This window comes from Xenopus tropicalis, chromosome 9, assembly GCF_000004195.4.
Source record: "Xenopus tropicalis strain Nigerian chromosome 9, UCB_Xtro_10.0, whole genome shotgun sequence".
Classification (NCBI taxonomy): Eukaryota; Metazoa; Chordata; class Amphibia; order Anura; family Pipidae; genus Xenopus; species Xenopus tropicalis.
Window position 1 is genome coordinate 11,659,231 of NC_030685.2, and position 20,405 is coordinate 11,679,635.

Sequence of the window (20,405 nt, forward strand, 5' to 3'; positions counted from 1 at the left end):
CTGTAAAGTTGGATTTCAAACACTCTGTTCTTAAACCAGAATTGTCTTTTTATTCACAGCATGTCCTATCAACAATATTCTTAATCCGGCTCCCCATCTGGGCATTTTCTCAATCCTAACCCTCCCTACCAAACAGGCTTCTTCCCCTATCTCTCTCACTGCCAGAAAGGCCACCAACCCCCTACTTCCTGCCGGGGGTTATTCCTCCTTCAAACAACTTTATTACCAACGTGAACAATTCAAACAAATGCTGTTCAACTCCTTACAGATCATTAGCAGGAAGGTCCTCTAGCGGTGGCACCTAATATTCTTGAATGATTTCCTAACGGCAAGAAGGTAAATTGGCAGAATTAAGGTATAGAGATCCAAATTACAGAAAGATCCTTTATCCAGAAAACCCCACGTCCTGTGCATCCTGGTCCGCTGGGAAAAACACAGAAAGGTGACAGGCCAATGACTGAAATTTCGCCAATGACTGAAATTTCACCAATTTCAACATTTTTCAACAATTTCTCAAGTTTTTTTTGTCAAAATGGGACAGATCCATTCATCAGTAGCCTCAACAAATGGGAACACTCCCATTTTGAGTGTTTTTTATCTAGTGTATGGGGTTTTTTGTTGCATCTTAAACTACATGACATATGAGAAATATGATTATTACTTATTCGTTCTGTTACTTACATATATAATGAGTGAAAATACTCATTAACTATTGTTCTTCAGCTATTGTAGTTTTCTGTTTAGTTTGGATTTTGAGTCTTTGCAAAGCTCTTGTTAGGGATGATTTGAGTTCCTGGTTCCTCAGACTGTAGATCAAAGGATTTAAAAATGGGGTTAATATTGCATAAAATACAGAAGCCACTTTGTCTTCAGTGTAATGATCATTTGTATATGAGCGGAAGTAGTTGAAGAATAGAGAACTGTAAAATATAAAGACCACAGTTAGATGGGAGGAGCAGGTGGAGAAAGCTTTGGATCTTGTGTGTTTTGATGGGATATTCAAAACAGTGGTGATTATAGGGATGTATGGGTAAAAAGTGACCCCTAAGGAGCCTACTCCAAGCAATATGCCCAAGAGAAATATGAGCAATACATTGATGAATGTGTCACTACAGGAGGCCTCAAGCAACTGGGGCAGGTCACAAAAGAAACTTTGCAAAGCATCAGGCCTGCAAAATGTCAGTTTGGTTAAAAAAACAGTGTGCAACAAGGAATGTACTGCACCACAGAAACAGATACTTGATACAAGCCAAATACAAACATTCCAGCTCATTATCTGCATGTAGTGAAGAGGGCGGCAGATAGCAATGTATCTGTCACAGGACATCACTGCCAGCAGAAGCACCTCAGATGTACAGAAAAAGGAGAAGAAGAAGACTTGAGTTATACAATCTCTCACAATAATGATATTTCTTTCCCTGAGTAAATCAAAGAGCATTCTTGGGGCAGTGACTGAGGAGTAACTCATATCCAGACATGCCAGGGTTCCAAGGAAGAAGTACATGGGGGTGTGAAGATGGGAATCAGTGAAGATCAGGAGAAGGATGAGAAGGTTCCCAGTCAGAGTTACAAGATAGATGAGGAGAAACACCAGGAATAGAGGAAGCTGAAGACTTGGAAGATCAGACAGACCCTCGAGAACTAATATATACACTCTTGTCTGGTTTTCCATCTGACTTTGATGTTGCCTATACACAATACCAGACACAATGATAATACAATACAATTAAAAAATAACAATAGAGACAGACCTGAAATGAAACTTTCACCCATTGATAAATACGCTTCAAAAAATCCCATAGGAATGAATTGAAAATGGGTGAAGTTTTCAGTGGCGTGCTCTAATCACGCATATTCGTAAATCTTCCCCTCAGTGTCAAAGCACATTCTCAGTCTATACTGGCAGAGCATGGTTAAAAGTGGTTGCTGGAATAGTTTAACACTTTACAACCAAAGTAAGTTTAAGATCTCAAACTGGGTGGATACTGTTTAGCACACACACATTAGTTGGCTCACTATACCATTGTGCTTTCTGAGAGATAGTTGGAATTGCACTGCAGAACATGGCATCTTGACACGATGACAGCATTTGGTAGGTTTCCTTTTCAAAAATTCATTGCTGATACTTGTGAATATTTCTTTGCCTTGTCTTTTCTTCACTCTGGATTTGTCTATTCCATACTGTACCTTACCTCTAATCTCATGACTTCTTCTGTGATCAGAAAGCAAATCTCAGCCATAAAAACCCTGCCATCCAAGCCTATTTCTGCTCTTTGTTTGTCTTGGCGTGATATTCTTCTCCCTGGATTTGTCTATTCCATACTGTACATTACCTCTAATCTCAAGCCTTCTTCTGTGATCAGAAAGCCAACATCAGCCATAAAAAAACCCTTCCACCCAAGACTATTTCTGCTCTTTGTTTGTCTTGGCATGATATTCTTCTCCCTGGATTTGTCTATTCCATACTGTACATTACCTCTAATCTCAAGCCTTCTTCTGTGATCAGAAAGCCAACATCAGCCATAAAAAAACCCTTCCACCCAAGACTATTTCTGCTCTTTGTTTGTCTTGGCATGATATTCTTCTCCCTGGATTTGTCTATTGCATACTGTACATTACCTCTAATCTCAAGCCTTCTTCTGTGATCAGAAAGCCAACATCAGCCATAAAAAAACCCTTCCACCCAAGCCTATTTCTGCTCTTTTCCTGTCTTGGTGTAATATTCTTCACTCTGGATTTGCCTATTCCATACTGTACCTTACCTTTAATCTCAAGCCTTCTTCTGTGATCAGAAAGCAAACATCAGCCATATAAACCCTTCCATCCAAGCCGACAAACTCTCCCGAGTCCCATTACATTACAGCAATTCCCAGGTCATTTATAATGGCCCAGCAGATTTCTGAAATCATCGCATTTTTTTCTAATGCATTCTTATTCTTTGAGGGTTGAAATTGTATTGAAATTGTGGCACAGTAGCATCAAAGGTGATGTTTCAGTACCAGCTTAAAGCACATGTAAAAGATTTTTCAATAAAGTTATTGTGTTCTGAATGGAATGTCTTTGTTCCCCTTGGTGGCCAACCTGTTGCCGCAGTAGAAGGGTCTCAATGTGTTGCCTACAACTTTATGAACAAGTCAACAGGGTTGAGGAGACAGCCTCATACGTATGTAAATAGACCAAAGGGATTCTGGGAACAAATTCCTTAAGGCTCCTAAAAAAATCCCATTTACATGGGATTATCCTATAGGCTAAAGCTCACCCACTGGGTTTTTGAAGCAGGAGTGGGGATTCATGAACTGTTCGTGAATCCCCATCCCTGCACTACACTGATGAGCCCCAAGAAGAGCGAAACCCGTCTGTAGTTGGGAATCTGATCAGCTATTATCCTGGCTTTTGCTTCAAACCCAGTGGGTCAGCATTAGTCTATAGGATAAACCCATGTAAATGGGATTTTTTTTAGGAGCCTTAAGTAATTTGTTCCCTAAATCCCTTTGGTCTATCTACAACTTTATTAAAGATTATTAATTGAGAAGAAAACAAAGAAAATAAAACCCTTGCCAATCGTCCCAAATATGCACTTCCCCTCTGCAGCTTTATAGTAATCTGGCTATTTTTTTAAAAACTCGGTTGCCATTACATGTGTTTATTCAATGGCTCCTGTAGTCAGCAAGGGCAACAACTCCATTCCAAATTCTGCATGTGCAAATATAGCATAGTAAACTCCTTTCCTTAATGTGAGTATTATGTAATCACGGGATTGGGGCTTGCACAGGAAGAAGAGACTGGCCAGTCAGTGACATCAGTAGAACTAATACGACGCCCACAGACTTGGAGGACAGAGTCATTTTTTTCATAGTAGTCTAATAAAAGTACAAGGCATTTGGAAAGGGGCTACAGTAGACATATGCTTGGGAAGGTTACACTCTTGGGGGGTTCCTTTTCTTTTAACAGCATAGTTTCAAATAATCTTAAATGTGATTTAAATCTCTACTTTCTGGTCATAGAAATGTGCCTTTGAGTCTGGAATTGAAATCTGAAGATACATATTGGTGACAGGGGTCCATGCTGAGGTTTAGCATTGTGGACAAGGATGTACTGGGACATGACAAGAAAAGAACTGGATAGTTCCACATGCTGTTTGGATGTTATGATTAAGTTTCCATGTTAGTTAGGATCCCCCCAGTATCTCTCTCAACTTGTTCAGCCTGCAAATGGAGAAGACTTTTCTTCATGTATCTGATGCACACAGAACATGATTGAATAGAAAAATGATATCACTGTGTACCAGATGTATCTTCGTCTGTATCTTCATTAATTACATTGTAGATCCTTCATTCCCTTAAAAAACATTCTCTGGAATCTGTTTAGTATCATATTGTTTCTTTATGTATTTAAGTCCAAATATGTATTCTATAGATTGCCCACTGGTGGTAAATGAGCCTGGTCCTGTCCTGCATTGACTATACAGAACATAATTAAGACTGGACAGTGATCCTGAGTCCAGCCTACCCCAGAACCTATGGATTTTATATTGCTTACATCATTTAATAGTAGATTGGGTTGAAAAAGACATCTATCCATCAACTTGAACTTTTTGTTTAAGGGAAAACGTCTACTGTATATGATCCACAAGGGGAGGAAAAAGACTGAAACCATATCCACTTTTCCTCAGGCATCTTATTGTTATCTTACATATAGAGAGGCCATTGGGGATAAAGGACAGACTTGTTCAGTGCTGGGAAATTATTCTTGCATTTGGTGTTGGGAGCATTAAGCACAAAGAACAGGGAGCCAGATTTATACAGTGTCAGGGACCGATGGGCCTTAAAAGGGTTGAGGTCAGGACCAAGAAGGAAGCTGAGTACATAAAATCCAGTATGTGGTATCCAAGGGGTTAAGCAAGTCTTTTAGTCGAATTCAGGCAAAAGATCATGGCAGGCAGCAATCAGCGTAGTCAGGAACAAAGCAGAAAGTCACGAACCGGTTGATCAAGCCAAAAGTTATAGGCACCCTGAAACTTCACAAGGAAGATCTATATTTGGACAGGTTTTTGGTGCCTTTTTATATTGAATCTTTTGAGCCAGGCACATCAAGATGACAACACCATTGGGAAAACAAACTTTTATAGACGTCATAAAAATCTTACATTTCAGAGAAAAATGTTTTTGTAGCCAAGATCAAGTATCTAAACGATGAAGAACACTGCCACTTTAAAGGTGGCCATACACCATACGATTTGGTTGCAGGAAAGATCCTTAGTTCTTCCACTGATGTTCGGAGCTGAATCGTCAGATATGGAGGTAGAAACAATATGGATTCCTCTTCTACCTGACGATTCAGCCCTAAATGTAGATTTTGCTCAGATGCCTTCAATGGCAATTGAGTAAAATCTTTGGTTCTGCCCAATCGACGACCGATATCTGATGCTCCTGCGATATCCGGCACCTCGTCTATCCTCCATTCACACACCGAATTTCATCTGAAACTAGGTATCTTACGATAATATCGCTGCGTGTATGGCCACCCTAAGGGGCAGAATAATCAAAGTACAATTGCTCCGAATACAACTAATTCGTATTTGTTTGTACTGTGCGTATTTTTTGTGACTTTTTCCTGCCTCTGTGTGACTTTTTTGTACTTTGTGACAAAATCTGTGCGACAAAATCGTATTGTCGCACCGAGTACAAGAGTTTCGGATTCATTCAAGCTTGGGTATGGTGACTTTCCTTGGGCCAGGTTGGATCTGCAGAGTGCCATTGAGCCCTATGGGAGACTTTCCTTGGGCCGGGTTGGAGCTGCAGAGTGCCATTGAGCCCTATGGGAGACTTTCCTTGGGCCGGGTTAGAGCTGCAGAGTGCCATTAAGCCCTATGGGAGACTTTCCTTGGGCCGGGTTGGAGCTGCAGAGTGCCATTGAGCCCTATGGGAGGCTTTCCTTGGGCCGGGTTGGAGCTGCAGAGTGCCATTGAGCCCTATGGGAGACTTTCCTAACGTAATTTTTTTGTCCAATTTTGATTTGCAGTCGTTGCAAAGTTCTTTTTACTGATGCTTTGAGTTCCTGGTTCCTCAGACTGTAGATCAAAGGATTTAAAAAAGGGGTTAATATTGCATAAAATACAGAAGCCACTTTGTCCTCTGTGTGATGATCATTTGTTTTTGAGTGCAAGTAATTGAAGAACGTTGTAGTGTAAAACAAAAAGACCACAGTTAGATGGGAGGAGCAGGTGGAGAAAGCTTTGGATCGTGTGTGTTTTGATGGGATTTTCAAAACAGTGCTGATTATAGGGATGTATGGGTAAAAGGTGACCCCTAAAAGGCTTACTCCAAACAGTATTCCAAAGACAAATATAAGCAATACATTGATGAATGTGTCACTACAGGAGATCTGAAGCAACTGGGGCAGGTCACAAAAGAAACTCTGCAAAGCATCAGGCCTGCAAAATGTCAGTTTGGTTAAGAAAACAGCGTGCAGCAAGGAATATACAGCCCCAAAAACCAAAATGACTGATACAAGTTGAACACAAACTTTCCATTTCATTATCTGCATGTAGTGAAGGGGGCGGCAGATGGCAATGTATCTGTCATAGGACATCACTGCCAGAACAGATGTCTCAAATGAACAGAAACAGAGGAAGAAGTAGATCTGAGTTATACAAGCTGGTACAGAAATGACCCTTCTATCTGTGAGTAAATCAAAGAGCATTCTTGGGACAGTGGTTGAGGAGTAGCCCATATCCAGACATGCCAGGGTTCCAAGGAAGAAGTACATGGGGGTGTGAAGATGGGAATCAGTGAAGATCAGGAGAAGGATGAGAAGGTTCCCAGTCAGAGTTATAAGATAGATGAGGAGAAACACCAGGAACAGAGGAAGCTGAAGACTCGGAAGATCAGACAGACCAGTTAGAACCAACACATACTCTATAGTTTGGTTTTCCATTTGACGTTGATGTTTCCTATAAAAACGATCAGACAATGTTGACATCCCTCATTAACATCAAGCACACTGGCTATGTGCATAGAATCCCTGTGTTGCTGCAGTGTGAGATTTCTAGGATGAATGCAGATTGTGAAAATAATGCGGGGTGTAAAAGAAGTGCAGTTATTGTGAGTAATTATGTTTCTGTACTATAAGCACTCAGTGTGTGCCTGCTTATCTTGTGAACGTGTGAGCATTATTAGGGCATTGAACGTAGTGTCCTGTGTGTTATGTACAGTATTTATTGTACCACATACTCAAAGTGACCCGGGGAGGCCCATTTAATAAAAAACATTTCCCACATTCTAATTTTTGTGGTTTTTGAAACCATGACTAATCTCATTTTCTCTAAAACTACGAATTGTATGTGATTTCTTGAAAACACCAATTTTTTGCATTGTCACACAAATGAAAGCATAAAAACCCCATTAAAACCATTAAACAAAGACAGATCTTCCAGTTGTAAAAAGGACACCTGTCATTGACTTCTTCATGACTTCAACAGCTTTTGGGTGTCTTATTTTGTCTTTTGGATTTATCAAAACATATATATGGGATCAATTTTCTGGAATGGATTTGTAGACTCTAGATGCTATTAAGAAGCATTTAAAAGAGACAGAAATGATCAAAATGGCAAACTCCTGTGAAAACTCTCACCTTTTGCTCCATGCTAGAGTTCCAACACTTTAAAAAAGCATCTGGCACTACCGACGGGCCTTTCCCAACCAATATCTGGCTTGAAATCGGCCAGATATCGTTCAGGGCAGGTTAAAATATCTAGTCAGATCGGGGACCGCATCAGCTCGTTGATTCGGTCCCTGAACCGACTGCCCCATTGCCGCCTATATAATTCGATTGTTTGGCCCCAGGGCCAAACGATCGAATTAGCCTACATGTTCCCCGATGTCACCCACCCGTAGGTAGGGATATCAGGTGAAGATCCGCTCGCTTGGCGATCTTGCCAAGCGAGTGAATCTTCACGTGTATGTGGACCTTAAGAAAGACCTGGGAGATAAAAACATGGCAGGGTGGTGCTCCCCAACCAAGTACCCTGGGCTGGTTCATTTTAGAGAAGCGGTTCGACCTCCTAATTGCTGTGGTCTTTAGTTTTATTTACAAGATCATCGAAGGGTTTTTGGATCAGTGCAGGATGATATTAAGTCAAATCTCTTTCAATTTTCTATTCCAACAAAGTGCAATAAACACTACTGGAACCTACAGGTATAAAAAAGCAAAGTTCTTCTTTGTACAGAATTGGCAGGAAGGCAGAAGGTGACAGAAGGTTTAAAAAACTGTATAGATTTTAGATTTTGCCGGAGTTGATGCTTTGTTGAAACAGCATGGTGAAACAGGAATTAATGTGGCTAAAAAACACTTAATAATCAGAGTAAAAGCCAAAGCACATTCTTAGTGAATACTGGTGGAACAGGGAGAAGTTGGGAAGAAGATGCTGCTGGAATAGTAAAACACTTTACAACCAAAGTAAACTTGAAATCTCAAACTGGGCGGAGACTATTCAGCACACACACTAGTTGGTTCTCTAAACTGTTGGGTTTTTATAGAGACTTCATAGAGGAACAACTGGAAATTCCAGAGCATAACAGGACATGTTGACCCAAAGACACTGGTTTATAAATTTCCTATTCACTAAATGATTGTTACAGCTGCTTTTTTCTGCTCTCTCCTCTCTTGGCGTCATATTCTTCTCTCTGGATTTGTGTATTTAGCACTTACCTGAAGACCTATTCTATGAACACAAAGCAAACCTCAGCCATATAAACCCTTCCATCTAAGCTCTCTAATTCTCCTGAGCCTCATTAATTTCATCAACTCCCAGGTCATTTATAATGGCCCAGCAGATTTTAGAATTGTGTTCTATCTGCTCTGTTTTATTGTAAAGTAACACTAAAAACAAATATATATTGTTTTATATTTACATTTATGGCTAAATACCTTTTTTTTTTTCTTATTTATTATATTGTTTTTAAATTAGTATTGAAACTGGGAGGGGGTGGGGGTAGATTTTAGTTTGCCTAGAAAAGCTATACATTGGGGGAAATGTAATCAAAGTCATACATGGAGAAAAAAAATACACAAATGAGAATAAATAATGGCATTCAACAATGTAATATTCTTCGTTATTGCATTACGAATTGTAACTGCACACAGTGCACTTTAAAGACGTGCCTTAAGGTTGTCATAATGTGCAATCTCTCTTCCTCTGTTGGAAGTGGTTGCCAAACAGTTTCCAGGTTCACATAAGCTACATAAAAAACCCATTGCTGATACATGTGAATATTTATTTGCCTGTCTTGACGTGATATTCTTCTATCTGGATTTGTCTATTCCATACTGTACCTTACCTCTAATCTCAAGACCTCTTCTATGATCAGAAAGCCAACATCAGCCATACAAAGCCCTTCCATCCAAGCCTATTTCTGCTCTTTGTTTGTCTTAACTTCATTTCTTCTCTTTGGATCTTTGTTTTTCATACTTTACCGTTAATCTTAAAACCCCTTCTATGATCAGAAAGCAAACATCAGCCATAAAAAGTATTTCATTCAATCCTTTTCTGCTCTTTACTTCTCTTGACCTGCTAATCTTCTCCCTGGAACCCTTCCATCCAAGCCTATTTCTGCTCTTTGCCTGTCTTGACCTGGTATTCTTCTCCCTGGATTTGTCTATTCCATACTGTACCTTACCTCTAATCTCAAGCCTTCTTCTGTGATCAGAAAGCAAATCTCCACCCAAGCCGTCTAACTCTCCTGAGCCACATTACAGCAATTCCCAGGTAACCCTAAGGGGCTGATTTACTAAGACACAATTTCGAATCCGAATTGGAAAAATTCCGATTGGAAACCAACATTTTGCGACTTTTTCGTATTTTTTGCGATTTTTTCGGCGTCTTTACGATTTTTGCGTAAAAACGCGAGTTTTTCGTAGCCATTACGAAAGTTGCGCAAAGTCGCGATTTTTTCGTAGCGTTAACACTTGCGCGCAAAGTCGTGCCTTTTTCATAGCGGTAAAACTTAAAAGGCGCGACGTTTCACGCAAGTTTTAACGCTACGAAAAAATCGCGACTTTGCGCAACTTTCGTAATGGCTACGAAAAACTCGCGTTTTTACGCAAAAATCGTAAAGGCCCCGAAAAACTCGCGTTTTTGCGCAAAAATCGTAACGACGCCGAAAAAAATCGCAAAATTACTGATCATTACGAAAAAAACGCAATCGGACGCATTCGGCCCGTTTGTGGGTTACTAAATGTGCCCCTTAGTGGCCCAGCAGATTTCTTAACTGTGTTCTATCCAATCCATTTTATAATAAAGTAGAACTAAACACAAATATATATGTTTTCATTTTCCTACATACATTTAGCTAAAATTCACCATTTTTTTTCTAATGCCTTCTCATTCTTTGAAGGTTGAAATAGTATTAAACTTGTGGCACAGTAGCATCAAAGGTGATATTTGAAAACCAGTTTAGAGCACATGTGAACAATTTTTGAATAAAGTTATTGTGTTCTAAGTATAATGCCTTTGTTCTCCCTGTTGGCGTATTGTAATATCCCATTATAGTGTGCCGGTACCCAGTCTCTCCCCCACACCTTTTCAGAGAAGGCAGTTGTTTTTGCATGCCCACAGAAGAGCAATGCAAAGAGCAGTGGAAGAGTCTCAGTTTGTTACCTACAACTTTATTAAATATAATAAGCTTATTAAGGAAACCTTGAGCTAAAAAATAAATAAAAGGAACCGAAATAAAAAAAAAAAAATAAGAAAAAAATCATTGGCTATTGTCCCATATATGCACTTCCCCTTTGCAGCTTTATAGTAATCTGGCTAGACTTGGTTGACATCACATGGGCTTATTCAAGGGCTCCTGTAGTCAGCCTGGCCATTTCAAATTCTGCATATGAAAATTTACCATAGTAAACTCCTTTCCTTGATGTGGGAACCACTGCCCAATCTTGTTAAACTAGTCTTTGGAGAACAACATACAGAAATGACAGGAAGTTGGTGGAACCTTGGCATCCTTTTGAATGTCCCTAACTTGGGCGTCATTCAGAAGCCACAAACTAGGACGTTTTTAAAGATAAAAAAAGTAGACTAATAAATGAAGGTGGCATTCTGATAAATAAATATGTTCTTTTATTATTATCATTATTTGGACTCCCGTGATCCAGCAGTAATGGCAAACAAAACTATACCAATAGGGCTAGGCTTATCGTCATTAGAATAAATGATGTCTTATTTCGTAAAAATATTATAGTCTTGGGGAAATCTGAAGATACATATTGGTGACAGGGGTCCATGCTGAGGTTTAGCATTGTGGACAAGGATGTACCAGGAAATGACAAGAAAAGCACTGGATAGTTCCACATACTGTTTGGATATTATGATCAGTGTTGGACTGGGACCCCATGGGCCCACCAGAAAACCTTAGACCATAGGCCCACTCTCCAAACGTTTCTTCTCCTTTGCTCACCAAACCTCTTTATTCTCCTAGTCTCTTTTATTTACATGCTAGCATCTATTCTTCCATCTATTTCTCCTCTTTCTTCCCATTCAAAAATAGGGAATAACCATGAAGCAGCCCAATGTTTAGGCGCAACATTGACACCTGGGCCCACCAGGAGTTTTCCTGGTATCCTGGTGGGCCAGTCCGACACTGGTTATGATTAATTTTTCCATGCTGGTTAGGATCCCCCCAGTATCTCTCTCAAATGTAAATAATCCCAACTTGTTCAGCCTTAAAACAATAATAGTTACCATTCTCTGGAATCTGTTTAGTACCATATTGTTTGTTTATGTATTGAAATCCAAAATTGTACTCTATAGATTGCCCACTGGTGGTTAATGAGCCTGGTCCTGTCCTGCCATTGACTATACAGAACATTATTAAGACTGGCCAATGATCCTGAGTCCAGCCTACCCCATAACCTCAAATCTTATTAATTATGGATATGTACATAATTAAATTGTAAACTGGGTTGAAAAAGATATCTATCCATCAACTGTATATGATCTACAAGGGGGGGAAACAGTCTGAAACCACAACCGATTTTCCTCAGAGGGGTAAAAAAATACTTGCCTATCACAGTTATCGTAAATGTGTTTGACTTTAAACCAAAAAGCTATCTTTTATAAAGGATAATACTTTTTATAATGCCAACATAATCTACCAGGGTTGAGGTCAGGCCCAAGGAGGAAGTTGAGTTCAGAAAATCCAGTACGTGGTATCCAAGGGGTTAAGCAAGTCTTTTAGTCGAATTCAGGCATATAATTGGGGCTGGCTGCAATCAGCATAGTCAGGGACAAAGCAGAGATCAGGAACCAGTAGATCAAGCCAAAACAGAAAGTTAATCACTCCCAGGACCTTCACAGGAAAGACCTATATTCAGACTTTTATATTGAATCTTTTGTGCCAAACATGGCAAGATGACACCACCATTGAGAAAACATAAGATTCTTTAGAAACTTTGACAAATGTCATAAAAAATCTCACATTTCAGGGAGAAATGTTTATGTAGTCAAGATCAAGTATCTCAACTAGTGTATTCCCCAAATCCTTCTTTCAAAAACTTGATAAACTAATGGTCCCCTTTATATGGGGAACGGGGAGAAGGAGACTTAAACTGGACTCCCTCAAAAAAGCCGCAAACAGCGGAGGAGCATCCCTACCAGACTTTAAACTATACTACCTGGCTGCCCAACTAGCACATGCTAAACCTTGGTTCACCCCAAAACCCATTTGCCCATCCTCTAAACTGCTAATGGCTCTAAACAGCCCAGAAAGACCCATGTTACAAGTAATACTAAAAACCCCACCCGACAAACAACAAAATACAGCTCACCCCATAATATCCCTAACCCGCACCATATGGTCGCGAGCTGAAGCAGTATGCACACACCATGCTAAACATCCAGACACACCCATATGGAATAATGGAGCACTCAGCTTGCGGCTTGTAAAGGAGAAGACTGCCCATTAACCAACACCCAATTTTTAATGGCATAAGACCACCATTAAAGGGACGGGTGTGGGGGTTCTTACCCACATGGAAGTTTGGCCATTCTTCCTGCAGAATAACTCTCCTTGCAGTCTGGAATTGATTCAGCACTGAATGGTTAACCACTGCCCAATTAAAAAAATGATTTCAAATAACGGGATTTCAAAGATTCATCTAAAACATAAGTCTGTAATCTTGTTAAACCGGTATTTGAATGACGGGACGTTGGTGGCCCCTTGAATGGCCCTAACTTGTGCATCATTCAGAAGTCGCAAACTAGGAAGTTTTCATGTGGATAAAAGTAGACTAATATCTAAAGGTACAAGTATTCTGATAAATGATTATGTTCTGTTTTTATTACCAGTATTTTGATTCCCATGTTTCAGCAGTAATGGTAAACAAAACTATAACATATCTACTATAAATAAATCTAAAGCAACTGGACTTGTTAAGTAATCATTGAAGATGTTTCACTACTCATCCGAGCAGCTTCTTCAGTTCAACTCGGATTAGTAGTGAAACATCTTCAATGATTACTTAACAAGTCCAGTTGCTTTAGATTTATTTATACTAGATATACTATGACCTGGATGAATGAAAATCTTCATAGTCAAAACTATAACAATGACAGGACTAGGCTTCACTTCGCTAGAATAAATTATGTCTTATTTTGAAAAATATTAGTTTTGAGGAAAACCGAAGATACATTTTGGTAACAGGGGTCCATGCTGAGGTCCGGCATTCTGGCCAAGGATGTACCCGGATAGGACCATAAAAACATCGGATAGATCCACATACTGTTTGGATATTATGATAAAGTTCCATGAAGGTTAGGACCCCATCCTAAAGTATCTCTCTCAAATGTAGACAGTACCAACTTGTTTAGCCTTCAAATGGAGCAGACTTTTTTGATGTATCTGATGCACATAAGTCACAATACTGGGAAATGTATCTGACTGTGAACCAGATGCATCTTCACCTGTATCTTTATAACTGAGATCCTCTTATTTATAAACCTAGTTACCTACTGTAGTTTGAAATCTATCTTGTTCCATAATGTCTCTTTATGACATTGAATATGATTGAATAAGAAAATGATTTCACTGTGTACCAGATGTATCTTCTTCTGTATTTTCAATAATTATACTGTAGATGCTAGCTACCACTTTCTGAACTCTGTCTAGTCCCATATTGTTTCTTTATTTACTGGAGTCCAAAACTGTACTCAGTACTGCCCACTGGTGATAAATGAGCCTAGTCCGGTTCTGTTCTGTCCTGCTGTTGTCCAGCCTATCCCAGAACCTCAAACCTTACTGACCATTGATATGTGCATACTTAATGAAACAGTAGATGGGGTTGAAAAAGACAAACATCCATCAACTTAAACCTTTTCACTAAATGAACACTTTTATTCTATATTATCCACAAGAGCAGGACAAACAGACTGATTCCATATCCCATTTTTCCTGGATGGGGTTCAATTCAATAGGCTAAAGTTATGATAAAGCTCTAATCTCTAATCTAATTTTGAATTTCCAGTTCTGCAGAGTTTTCTCATGGAAACTCTTCATAGCATGACTTTATTTGAATTTCACGAGTGGCAAAAGAATTCTCTTCTGCATCAAGCGTATTGTTGCCTGTCAAAAGAATTGTCTCGCGCCAAAAAGAATTGTCTCTCTCATCAAAAGAATTGTCTCTCTCATCAAAAGAATTGTCTCTCATGTCAAAAAAAATTGTCTCTTGCATCAAAAAGAATTGTCTCATATGTCAAAAAGAATTGTCTCTCATCAAAAGAATTGTCTCTCATCAAAAGCATTGTCTCTTGTGTCAAAAAAATTGTCTCTTGCATCAAAAAGAATTCTCTCATCAAAAGAAATGTCTCGTGCCGAAAAGAATTATCTCTCATCAAAAGAATTGTCTCTCGTGTCAAAAAAATTTGTCTTTTGCATCAAAAAGAATTGTCTCTCTCGTCAAAAAAACTGTCTCAGGCCAAAAAGAATTGTCTCTCATCAAAAGAATTGTTGTGCATCAAACGTATTGTCGTGCTTCATAAGTATTGTTGCGTGCGACAATTCTTTATGACGCACAACTTTTCCGCGGTTTCGCAAATCTTTTGAAAGATTCGCAAATTTTTCGGCGAGCGCGACAGATTCGCTCATTGCTACCAATCATCACTCATTTGGGAACCACCACACCCAAACATGTAAAGAGCATAAAAAGGCTTTGCTGTTCTAGAATGTGCCTTTGCACTCCATACTGCAGATGCTTGTGTGTTCCCCCCCGATTGCAATTGTTCCAAGCCTATCTGGCATTTCCTAGAACATTATTTAGGTTAAATATGTCTGTTGTATAAATTTTACTTGGTCTTCTTTTTTGATATTTGTCTTTATCTATGGCTTTATTGTACCATTTTTTTTTCTATTGCAAGAGCAGCTACTGTAATTTTTTTTGTCCTGTTCTGATTTCCAGTCTTTTCAAAGCTCTTTTTATTGATGATTTGAGCTCCTGGTTCCTCAGACTGTAGATCAGAGGATTTAAAAAGGGAGTTAATATTGCATAAAATACAGAAGCCACTTTGTCCTCTGTGTGATGATCATTCATATTTGAACGCACGTAATTGAAGGAAGCAGTAGTGTAGAATATAAAGACGACAGTTAGATGGGAGGAGCAGGTGGAGAAAGCTTTGGATCTTGTGTGTTTTGATGGGATTTTCAGAACTGCAGCGATTATTATAATATATGGGTAAAAGGTGACCCCTAAAAGACATACGGCAAACAATATCCCCAAAAGAAATATAAGCAATATGTTGAGGAATGTGTCACTACAGGAGGCCTCAAGCAACTGGGGCAGGTCACAAAAGAAACTTTGCAAATCATTGGGGTTGCAAAATGTCAGTTTAGTTAAAAAAACAGCGTGCACCAAGGAATGTACTGCACCAAAAACCAAAATGATTGATACAAACTGAACACAAACATTCCAGGTCATTATCTGCATGTAGTGAAGAGGGCGGCAGATGGCAATGTATCTGTCATAGGACATCACTGCCAGCACAGCCATCTCTGATGTGCAGAAAAATAGGAAGAAGTAGATCTGAGTTATACAAGCTGGTACAGAAATTACCCTTCTCTTTGTGAGTAAATCAAAGAGCATTCTTGGGACAGTGACTGAGGAGAGACTCATATCCAGACATGCCAGGGTTCCAAGGAAGAAGTACATGGGGGTGTGAAGATGGGAATCAGTGAAGATCAGGAGAAGGATGAGAAGGTTCCCAGTCAGAGTTATAAGATAGATGAGGAGAAACACCAGGAACAGAGGAAACTGAAGACTCGGAAGATCAGACAGACCAGCGAGAACCAACACATACACTGTTGATTTGTTTTCCATATTACATTGATGTTTCCTATAAAAATGACCAGACATCATTGACATCACTCAGTAACACTGAGTACCCAGACTGTATGTGTAGAAACCCTGCATTCCCGCAGGTAATTAATGCCTGCAATGTGTGAAAATACTGCGAAGCACTGTGTGCCTACTTAGCTTGTGAATGTGTGAGCATTACTTGGGGAGATAAATGTAGTCTGTATGTCTGTGTGTTATGTACAGTATTTATTGTACCAAATGGAGACCCATTTATCCACATTCTCATTTACGTGGTGTTTGAAACCATGACTAAGCTCATTTTCTCTAAAACTACTAATGGTAAGGGTTTTCTTAAAACCAAACAATACAAATAGTGAAAAAAATACAACCTATAGTTAATGTATGTTCAAGGTGAAGTCCGCACTCAGACCACTCTCCTATCTTGGGTGTTCGGTCAATTGTTAGTTATACAAGAAGGAAAAGGACCAGCACTCCATATTCCCTGAATAGTGATTATGTTTTTATTTAACGTTTCGGTCCCACTGGGGCACCTTTATATATATATATATATATATATATATATATATATTCTTCTTTTTATAAATATATATTTCTGGAATGGATTTGTAAACTTTAGATTAGATATATTTCCTTAATGTGGAGCGCCATAATGCTACTAAAAAGCATTTAAAAGAGGCAGAAATGACCAAAAATGGCAAACCCCTGTGAAAACTCTCACCTTTTGCTCCATGCTTGAGCTCCAACATTTTGAAAAAGTATCTGGCCCAGGGTACCTGGCTAAGGAGTGTACAGTAATGTCTTATCTCCCACACAAGAATAAGAAAGACCTGGGAGATACAAACATGGCGGGGTGGTGCTCCCCAACCAAGTACCCTGGGCTGGTTCATTTTAGAGAAGTGGTTCAGCCTCCTAACTGCTGTGGTCTTTAGTTTTATTTATCATAGAAAGATTTTTGGATCAGTGAAGGAGACAAGAGCACATCTTTGAGAGAGAAGCAAAGGAGGTATAGGAGTATATGAAAAGTGTGTTCATATAAACAAATTGCCTACTAAAGTTCTTCTAAAGTAGGTGGTGAGGAAGGAGGTGTTCAACATTTAGTTAGGGGTTTTCAGCCAGAAAAATACATTATTATCATATAATTTGGGGGGTATTTCTCATGAAATATTGAGGTTACATAAAATGTGATTCTTTCAGTTTTAGCCTGATAATAAATATGATATTTGTTTGTACTTACCCTATTCCTGACAGTACTTCCTATAGATTAGAGCTAATCCATTAATTATCTTTATTAGTAAAACTATTAATGGTATGCAGGAGCAAATTTGTAAGTGCTTTGCTGTTTTTTATTAACACATAAGTGCCACTATCTGGAAAATAATACATATAAAAAACACAGTTGTGCTTCTCAGTTTATGGGTAGCAAAGACAGAAAGAGAACAAGACACAGATCAGAACTGCAGTTTTAGATAAATCCTTAGTGTATGTGGCAACGTAATGACCTGCTTTCTTCTATTATTACAACCACAACTTGAATTCATATGATATTAAATCAATTCTCTTTTAATTTTCTAGACCAACGATAAACACTACCGGAACCTACAGGTATAAAATAGCAAAGTTCTTCTTTGTACAGAATTGGCAGGAAGGCAGAAGGTGCCAGGCGGTGTGTAGGTAAAACAAAATCATAAGTACAGGGAAACCTTTGCCCAAAACCTTTATTGCTTCCCAGACATGCCGGTTTCCATAAGCAAAGTGAACAAAACTGTGTAGATTTTAGATTTTGCAGGAGTTGATGCTTTGTTGAAACCACAGCCTTAATAATCAAAGTAAAAGCCAAAGCATATTCTCAGTGAATACTGGTGGAACATGGTGAGGATGGGCTGGAATAGTAAAACGCTTTACAATCAAAGTAAATGTGAAATCTCAAACTGGGTGGAGACTAGTTGGTTCTCTAAACTGTTGGGTTTTCATAGAGACTTCATAGAGTAACAACTGGAAATTCCAGAGCATAACGGGATGTGTTGACCCAAAGACAGTGCTTCATAGATTTCCTATTCAATAACTCATTGTTACATCTGATTATTTCTACTCTTTGCCTGTCTTGGCTTCATATTATTCTCTCTGGATTTATGTAATTGACACGGTACATTAATTCTAACCTCAAGACCTATTCTATGAACACAAAGCAAACCTCAGCCATATAAACCCTTCCATCCAAGCTCTCTTATTCTCCTGAGCCTCATTAATTTCATCAACTCCCAGGTCATTTATAATAGCCCAGCAGATTTTAGAATTGTGTTCTATCTGCTCTGTTTTAATGTAAAGTAACACTGAATACAAATATATATTGTTTTACTTGCGTATCTACATTTACGGCAAAATGCCGTAAAAAATATGTTCACCCCATAAAAGAATAGATTTTTTTGGAAAGTACACTTTCAGGCAAATCCAAAATGGGTACCCATGCTTTTCTACTTCAAACTACAGAGTAACAAAGCTTTCCTCAATTAGTGGCTTTGATGAATTATCTGAAAATCACCTCAAAGCTTCCACTTTCCGGCATTTTCACATGTTATTAGGTGTGAAGATAAAAAATCCTAAGTATGAATGGCAAGGGTCTACAGAACAGCTTGATTCCTAGTATGTATAGGATCACCAAACTATCTGCCATTTAAAATCAAATTAGTGCATAATAATAGTCCTGGAGGTCACATCAGCTACTGAATAATCAACACATTTTATGTGGGGGTAAAGTCACAAAAAAATCATTGCTGGCCACCATGTTGGTGAATTGTGATTTCCCACTATAGTGTGCCTGGTACCCAGTCTCTCCCCATACCTTCTCAGAGTTTGCTGTGGTTTTTTTTCATTCCAGCAGGAGAGCAATACAGAGAGTCATCTAAAGCAGTAGAAGAGTTGGATGGGGTTCAGTTCAATGGGCTTTACCTAAATTGCTTTACCTGCATAAAGTTCTGTGTCAGCTTTTAAAATTCAATTTTTTGTGATGTTTTTTTCAATTGAGCGAGAAATAATCTAATTTGGAATAACAGCTTTATCAGCATTTCCAGTTCCGCATCTGTTTTTCCATGGAAACTCTTCATAGCCATGTGTAGTTTTAGAAAAAAAAAAATCTGCTGAAACTGACATGAATTTATTGTAGTGACACTATTTCTTTATGGTCACAACTTTCTCCTACTGAGTGATATAAACCAATCATCACTCATTTGTGAACCACCACACCCAGAAATGTATTTGATAAGCGGATCTGTCCTGTTTCGCTTCGCCGAAAAATTTGCGAATCTTTCAAAAGATTCACGAAACGGTGAAAAATTTGTTAAACGGGAAATGATGCACGTCAAAAAAAAGTTTGGCGCATACAATAATACATGGTACAATACGTTTGATGCACGACAATTCTTTTCATGAGAGAGACAATTCTTTTCATGAGAAACAATTCTTTTTTATGCGAGACAATTCTTTTGGACGCGCGGCAAATTTTTTTACCCAATGTTGAACCATGGAAATTCACTGTGAATCCTGCCAAATTTTTTTGCCCATCACTAGTAAAGAGTATAAAAAGTCTTTGCTGTTCTAGAATGTTCTTGTGGCTGCCTTTGCACTCCATACCGCAGATGCTTGTGTGCTCCCCGATTTGCAATTGCAATTGTCCAGGGCCTATCTGGGATTTTCTAGAATATTTTAAGGTTAAATATGTCTTTTGTACAAATTGTAGTTGGTCTTCTTTTTTGATGTTTGTCTTTATCTACAGCTTTATAGGGGAAAGTAAAATAGGAATACAAATTTGACATTTTTCCCGTCATTATATGGCACAGGAATCAGACATGGGGATAAAGGGACAGACTTGTTCAGTGCTGGGAAACTGTGCTTAATGCTCCCAACTCCAATTGCAGGAACAGAGAACAGGGAGCCGGATTTATACAGATCAGCTGGGATTCTCATTGGAGGATTCTTTTGCATTTCAATGCAGCCACTGGCTGGGGAGATTTGGGGAAAAGTTTTATTGATATTGCTGGATGACA

At 38.9% G+C, this 20,405-nt stretch overlaps 3 protein-coding genes across 3 annotated transcripts; all 3 read right to left on the reverse strand.

Annotated features, from left to right (window-relative positions):
• Positions 1–740: 740 nt before the first annotated feature.
• Positions 741–1,672, reverse strand: LOC116407795 (olfactory receptor 187-like). The gene is made up of 2 exons (XM_031893819.1): positions 1,058–1,672; positions 741–806 (listed from the first exon to the last, which is right to left on the reverse strand). The coding sequence occupies exons 1-2, from the start codon at positions 1,670–1,672 to the stop codon at positions 741–743; spliced, it is 681 nt and encodes a 226-aa protein (XP_031749679.1).
• A 4,314-nt stretch (positions 1,673–5,986) lies between these two features.
• Positions 5,987–6,936, reverse strand: LOC116407796 (olfactory receptor-like protein OLF4). The gene is made up of 2 exons (XM_031893820.1): positions 6,322–6,936; positions 5,987–6,070 (listed from the first exon to the last, which is right to left on the reverse strand). The coding sequence occupies exons 1-2, from the start codon at positions 6,934–6,936 to the stop codon at positions 5,987–5,989; spliced, it is 699 nt and encodes a 232-aa protein (XP_031749680.1).
• An 8,478-nt stretch (positions 6,937–15,414) lies between these two features.
• On the reverse strand, positions 15,415–16,365 carry LOC116407797 (olfactory receptor 5AC1-like). The gene has a single exon (XM_031893821.1). It carries the CDS (start codon positions 16,363–16,365, stop codon positions 15,415–15,417), a length of 951 nt encoding a protein of 316 aa, XP_031749681.1.
• Between the last annotated feature and the right edge of the window lie 4,040 nt (positions 16,366–20,405).